The sequence below is a fragment of the Anopheles cruzii genome, chromosome 3 (assembly GCF_943734635.1).
Source record: "Anopheles cruzii chromosome 3, idAnoCruzAS_RS32_06, whole genome shotgun sequence".
In the NCBI taxonomy this organism is placed as follows: domain Eukaryota; kingdom Metazoa; phylum Arthropoda; class Insecta; order Diptera; family Culicidae; genus Anopheles; species Anopheles cruzii.
In genome coordinates, this window is record NC_069145.1 from 8,407,497 (window position 1) to 8,415,024 (window position 7,528).

Below are 7,528 nucleotides of genomic sequence, written 5' to 3' on the forward strand. Positions count from 1 at the left end.
ATCGTCGGCCATCAAAAATGGGGCCCCAAGAAAACTCTTTTTGATGTATTAATTATTCACCCGAAAAACGGGGCTTTTCCGGGCACACTGCGCCATTGAGCAGCCTCAGTGAGTGCCTTATGCCGTGCATTGCAATGGATATTGTTAATGGCAATCATATTTATGCACGCTTTTATGCTCACCGAACCGCGCGCAGTGGAGCATGTTTTCCGACGTTGATATGTTCCAGTTTTATTTAAATATAGTTTTTGTGAGCCCAAAGCTCTCCTCTCGCTCCCTGCTGGGCGTAATGTGTTTGACCATTAGCAGTCAGCCTGCCTGCCGACCTTGAACCCATTCATCACCCTGCTGCGTGGTTGAACCGTTCCGGTCTTCCGCCGTTATTATCGGCTTATCGCCGGCGGGCAATCAGTCAACCTTGAAATGATATTAAATCCCACCCAACCAACCGTATGCGAATATTGTGCCGGGAACTCGTTACTCTCCAGTCACGCCCGCTGCGCAGCGCCATATGCGAGATCCTCGCGAATCCGTAACTCGACGCTTTTCCCGCTCTGCAACGAAGACGAAGAAGAAGCAGAGTGTGGAAATCCTTCCACCGCACGTAATTTTGGCGCTTACCAAAAATCATATTCCTTTCGCATTAGCCCCTCTCCTTCTCTTGGGTGCGCCGGCCGGTGCCGCCACTAACAACTAGCGGCGCTCTTGCGCGGAGTGAAGTGGCAACAACGCACGGCGGTGGCCCCACGTGAAGCATAAACACTTAGCGCCATCGCTCTCTCGGCTGCTCCCTGGATTGGAGTCCTGCAGATTTATGGTGGTGGTAGAGGGGCCCGCCTTTCTCGGCGCCTGCACTGCCTGCGCGCGAGTCTGCGTCTCCGTGGCGTGGCCACGACATCATTAAACCGTTTGGCGGGATTTATGCTTTCCGCCGCCACCCGCCGTGTGCTCCAACCGCCGGAAAATGGCTTCGATAAATCATTCATGGGACCCGCACCCGCCAGTTTAGAGTTGGCTGGCTTCCCCGGCGCTGTATTAGTGCCATTATCGGGGGCATTTTTCTGTATTTCATTATGCCGAGCTTTAAATCCGCGCACGTGACGGACGTGGCGCGCTGCTCCTTCGTAATCCTCTGCCCATGCGGAGAGGCACACTTTTTGGTGCGGCGATGGGAGGCGATGGCACAAACAGAAAGGGATAATCCAGTTCGGGTCGGCTTTAAAGTTGGTGAGCGTGATTTGCATTGATCGCGGCGTGGCACCAGCCGCGGGTTGTTCGTGCGGCGGGCGCGGGTCTTGTGAGTAGCTCCCCAAAAACCCTGCCACTTTGGTCTGAGTCCGCGTGAACACACATAAACAAGTGCTCCATTCCACAGCGGCGCAGGATTGTCGTTTGATCAATGGCGACCGTACGGTAATGGAGCCGTATGCTTTGTGCTTCGAAATTCGTGTTTATTTTTATGTTTTCATGATTAATTCTTTTTATTTATTTGTTTATTATTACAAAACCCAATCAACGGTCAACAATGTAGCATAATTGACAACTTACAGGACTAACTTAGAACAGTTTGATCTTTGGCCATGTCGGAGTTTTCTTTTAACTATGTTTTTCTTTGGTTGAATCAGTAGCATCAATTGCTACCGACCCACCTTTATAATATTAAAAGAAATATGTTAAACAACTTCTTAGTAAAATTATGCTAAAACTTCCACAAACACAATAGGTGTAAAATAACATATTTTCAAACTTTCTTTTTTGAAAAGGCAAAACAGTTCAAACCTGAGCATTCAAAAATGGACCAGAATTCCAAAATTTGAAATGAAACGTTTGCGAGAAAAACTCAACTGGAAATTCAAATTAAAAAGATTTTTAAGTTACTTTACAAACTTTAGAAAATCAATTTAAATAACTTTCACCAAAATACTGTATCTAGGATTCTGATCATCAATTGGTGCTTAACTGAACCCCGAAATATTCCGAATCTTAGTTCCTCGTTTAGTGCTCGAAAATGGTTCCCAAAATGTGTGCACAATCAGCGAGTAAGAGTTGTGTAGCTTATTTCTTCCATTATTGTCTCAGAAAAATCGCGACGTCTGTTGGTTTTCAAACCCGAAACCCTTCGAAATCGAGGGCCACGAAAAATAGGTTCAAAAACACGACGGAAAACCAAACGGAGCGCAACATAAGCTCATAACTGTCAGCTGGCTTGTCGCCACACTTATCCATCTCCTCCTCTCTCGTTCGCTGATACGTTATCTGGGCGCTCCGTCAGCGCAGATTAGTCGCTCGACAACACAACATTAGCGTCGTGGTTGTTTTCTGTTTCATATTCGTCCAGCAAAAGTAAGTCATTAATGCCCCACCGATTATGTTGTTGTCGGGCCGGCGGGTTAGAATCGGGCAGATTAGGCAGGATTAGCCTTCCGCCGTCGCCCGTCCGTAAGCACTCTCGCGAACAGATTCCTCCGCGGCACCTCGGTGTCCCGCGAAACACTCGAGGCTTTCAACACACACCAGGCGCCTCCATCGAGTCGATGGGCAGGGCGTGTGTTTGCGTGTAACGATGCGTTCCTAGTGTCGATCGGAACGCCAGTCGCTTGGCAGCCTGACCTGCTATTAGAGCCCGGGATGGGAACAGTATAATGTAACCGATTTTATGCGCTGCAAAGGGAAGGACCGACAGGACCGACCAGAGGACACCGAGCCGGGGTCGCTCACGTTGTTTCCGTTAGCGGCGGCATCGGCGACCACAGCGCCACGTTGTACCGCCAACCACAAACCAGGTACCATGTGTTCGATGCATGTCCTGTTCGGTTTCGCCGGAGCCCACTCCGGAGCCCACCGTAATTCGATTAAGGTGTTAATTGAATCTGTGCCGTTGCGGTGTGCCAATGTTTTTAATCGCATTATACGCGAAAGGTGTCGTCGTGACATCATGTTTTCGAAACCCACACCCGCCAGTGAGTCCTCCGCGAATCGTTGTCTGTAAAAGGAAAACTTTTCCGGAAAAACCTGCGCCTTGTTTTTGGGGGATAACCATCTCCCATCGCGACCTTCCGTTTCGGAACATTCTCACAGCCGGCGGACAAGGACACCTGCCCTGCGTTCGCAGCGGGTGTCCAGACCGCCGGCAGACCCTCACGCACAGCGGAGGAACGATATATATTTTAAAGAACTTTGACAACGACAAGCACGCGGGCGGGACATGCCTAACTTGCCGAAGGGGCGCGCCAAGGTGTCCGACTTTGGGACCAAATTTTATGCGCCCCCGAAAAGGAATTGGAGAGGATGATTTACGTGTACGCACGAGACCCCGCCGGCCGCATGCTGGCATTCCGATTCCGTGTAAAATTTATGCCACCCCCCAGGGGGGCCGGTGGTCCGTGTCTTGGTAATTTGATGCGGAGGTAGCGCTCGGAAAATTCGCGGTGTGTCACTTGCTTCCTTTGACGCGCACCTTCCGACGGTGAGATCACAGGCCGATTCAATTTCCTCGTTACAACACCAACCAACCGAGCGCACACACACACACGCCGCGACATGATTGGCTCGTTTGGTTTGGCAACTTTCGAAAATGGTGGAAAATTGATAAATCATGTTACACACCCCGAAGTTGCACCACTTTCCTCCGGGCCAGAACTTGTTCGTTCGCTCGCGCCGCAGTTCAGGGATGTTGGAGCCTACTCTTCGCCCGACGCTCCGACGGCCTCGCTCCGTGGACGTGATGAATTGGCGATGGTGGCGATCCGTTTGATAAATGGGCGCCGGCACCCGGAATGCACACACATCCGAGCCACAGTGACGCGACAATTTTGACTCGGCTACGATCGTCGACGGTTCTTGTCTTCTGGTGCCGAATTTGAGCAAGTCCATCATCATTAGGCTCCAGACTCCAGACAAGTCCCAGGATCCCGCCCCTCTGCGTGCGTGCATTGGACGGCGGCATTATTTATGGCGCTGTGTCGGACGCGCAGGATGCGTTGGGTAGTTGTTTTGCATACTCTCTTTTTCACCTTTGCCCATTATAAATGCTCTTGTTTCGTGTGGTGTAGTGGTAGAATGTTAGGCCGCTGCGAAAATGATGCGAATTTCCTTAGGACCAGAATCATGTTTGTTTTGTGGGCCAACGTAGAAAATTAAGGGTTGCTTTTGTAGGACCAGATAACAAGGTTTTTTAATAAGTTTGTTATTTTTTTTATTTGGAATTAGGACTATTTATTTCTTTAAAAAGTACCTAACATAATATTGGTTTGCAAAAACTTTATATTGTGGCCCAAGAAATTTTGTTATAATGGCCACCTCTGGCCGTGATAATCAAATGGAGCCTTTTTTTGGTGTTTTCCATCACTTGCATCGATGTTTTGGGAGCATTTTCTTGGCAAATATTGTTCTTGCGGAGGCAGTTACCGTCCTTATGTTGTTAGCTGTAGCTCATATCCGTGCAAATACCGCACCAAACAGTAACTTTTTGTACGTAAAAAAGTTGCTGGTGGATTAATTGACGGTTTTCGGTAACATTATACCGACAAATTTGTTTATCTTCGCCTCCATTTAACGAAAACTGTGTCTTGTCAGACATGATAACGATTGAGAAGGTATGTTGAATGTACAGCTGAACAATGTCAGCCTCTTCTTTTAGGGATGTGCCTTTCTATTGCTTAAATTGTGCCGAAATGTGCCTCTTTAATTTTTCGTCAATTCAAATGAAACCTGAAAACTTTTGAAACGACCTGAAACGTCAACCTGACGCGGCGAGCCTCTTGCTGCCCCTACACCATTTATTTTGGCCGGCTTCTCGGCAAACAAATTGACGCTTTCGAGTGACACTGTCTTACCGGTCCGACACACACACACACACACACACACGCCTCATTTGAGTGCCAGCAACTTTCTTCCGGTGGTTGGGGCACTGTGCCTTGTTTCTTCGAGTGCTTTACTTCACCGAAAACGACTCCAGGGGCGCTTTAGCAATGAAGCAGAACCTACGGAGCGAAGGATTTATTACTGGCACGGGGACGAGCAGGAATCCAGTGGCGGAGTCTGGAGTCCAGGAATCTGCCGCGCGTGGCCGCGGGCTGCTCACCGGGCTGTTTAATTCCGTTTTAATCGCTCACTGGAAATGTCTGCCCTCTCTCTCTTATGGTGTTTGCTTGAGCCGAGCCGTGGACGGGAGACAAATTGGGGCGCAAACACACGAGCTGTTAACGGGCGCATTGCGTCACGAGACGGCGCGGCGCCCAATGCAGCAGGGCGCCGCGGGCCGATTATAATAACCTTTTACGTGCACCGTGTTAATGGTTTTTCTCACTTCCACCGCAGAACTTCTAACGATTGGTGCGTTAAAAGCAGGCGGAAATAACGCTCGGTGCAGACAGGATTTCCCAATCACAATCGAGATTTCGAGCACTTTCGAGCAGTTCATTTCGGTTCAATTAGAAACCACAGAATGGAACGCAAAAGTGATGAAATGACAAACCAACAAAGGGTCAGCAAATGGACCGTAAATGAACCGAAGCAATCGGTCTGCGGTGGCCCCGATCCGGCTGCACCTCTCTGTTGTGCTGACTGTGTCCACTCTCGGTGCCGGATGCCCGATTACGCTTCGACGGCAATAACAAGGACTCGAAAGGGACTTGTTATTGCCACCGAAGCACCGGACGGATAGACTGCTGGTCGCCTGTGTGTCTTGGGCACGTGCAGCAGCCCGAAGCCTCTACATCATCCGTAGTATCCGTAATTGCTTTTGCCGCCGGCCGGAACAGGATGCACCATTTGCTCTGAACTACCACACCCGTACGGATCGCATAATCTCCACCCCCCCCTCCGGGTTCACTGCGCACCGAAAACCAATCACAAACAATTAATTACTGTCCCCGTTTCGCTATCTCCCGTAGATCGTCTCACGAGACATCGAAAGGCGGCAAGACGGCGGTGGCGACGACGACAACGACATCGGACCATGTGCTGTTGCAACACCAACAGTCGCAGCAGAAACAACATCACCCTCAGCAGCAGCAGCAGCAGCACCAAACCGTGGGCATCGTGAGGGCCCTCGTTCAACAGCAGCAGCAGCAACAAAAGCTAAACAATGTCAACAACGTCCGGCATTCGCCCAACTCCACGAAAGGACCGGCGGCGGTGGCGGGGGCGACGACGGCGGCCACCAGTACGACGAGTGACCACAGTAGCAGTGGCAGCACCAGCAGTAGTAGCAGCAGCAGTGCCAGTTCCACCTCGAGTGCCAGTTCCGCGTCGTCGAACCACACGAGCACGAGCAGCGGAATCGGCGGGAGCAGTGGAGCCAGTGCCGGGAGTGGCGTCGGAGGGGCGCCTGCTAGTGGCCATCACCTACAGCACCACCCGCAACCGGTGGAAGCGACCTACGCGAGCGTAATCAAGAAACCCAAATCGCATCCATCATCGGTCAGTGGCGGCAGCAGTGGCCGAAACTCCACCGGAACGCCACCGACGACGGCGGCGACGCAGGGTAGTGGCCACTCACAAGGCGGCCCACCACCACCCCCACTGCACGTCGGGAGCAATGTGGTCGGCGAGTTTAATGCAGCCGACCTCAGGAGTTCGCTCGATCGGAAGGTGAACGGAGTCCTGGTGTTTAGCAGTGGGCTCAACGAGCGCGGTCCGGTGGCGCCCTCTGGTGGGTCGTCGAGTGTTATCGTCGGCGCTACCATGAAATCGGCTGACCACCATCACGGGACACTCGGGCGATATCACACCCCACCGCAGCAGCAGCAGCAGCAACACCATCACCACGGCCTTATTTGCGCGGACAATCAGCATCATCAGCTGGACACGAGCAGCATCAGCAGCAGCGTCAGTAGCTCGACTGGCGGCGTCAACCTGTTGCTGAACGGTTCCGGCAATGGCAGTGGGCCCACCACCAACTCGCCCATCGTGGGCATCTCGTCAAACGGGGCCCTGGTGCCGCCACCGTACCGTGACCCGCCGCCACCGCGCAACAGTCCCCTGTCGCATCGGGCGGTGCTCGAGGGCGGTGGCACCGGAAACGGCTGCAACACCCTGACCAGCCTCAGTAGCACCGGAAGTGCCGGAAGTGGTGCCGGTGCTGGTGGCGTGGGCAGGAAATTGGACAAGGACAGCCCGAACCTCGGTGCCGGATCCCCGGTTGCGTTACCGTCATCGGCGACGGGGGGTGCCACCGGGCCCTTACTGGACCAGCCGGCCCCGTCCGGGGAGACCAATTTGCTAAACGGCGGTGGCAGCGGTGGCGGCGGCGGCGTTAGTAGTGGGTCCTCCGAGACCCTGCCACAGCATGTGACCGGTTACCGGGAACTGATACAGCTCATCAAGTTACAGCGCGAGAAAATCAATATCCAGCAGGCGGACATCTCGAAGGTGGGTTCGACTCTAACGGCCACGGGTGTGCTAGTTTGTAGTAGTGCTGTTAGTTCCCCGCCTGTTTATGTTTCTATTGGCCCTATTCCTCCTCCGACCGAGCCCCAGTTATCGGATCCTTGCATCTGGGCGGGGAGGGTTTCCGTTTCGGCGT

General features: G+C 52.4%; 1 protein-coding gene across 1 annotated transcript in view; it reads left to right on the forward strand.

Moving 5' to 3' along the window:
- LOC128273709 (homeobox protein 5) overlaps positions 1-7,528 on the forward strand; it is a 44,272-nt gene that overhangs the window by 33,992 nt on the left and 2,752 nt on the right. Inside the window, exon 3 of the mRNA XM_053011735.1 lies at positions 5,895-7,374. Within this exon, the coding sequence (XP_052867695.1) occupies positions 5,895-7,374 (1,480 nt within the window). The remainder of the gene's footprint in view (positions 1-5,894; positions 7,375-7,528) is intronic.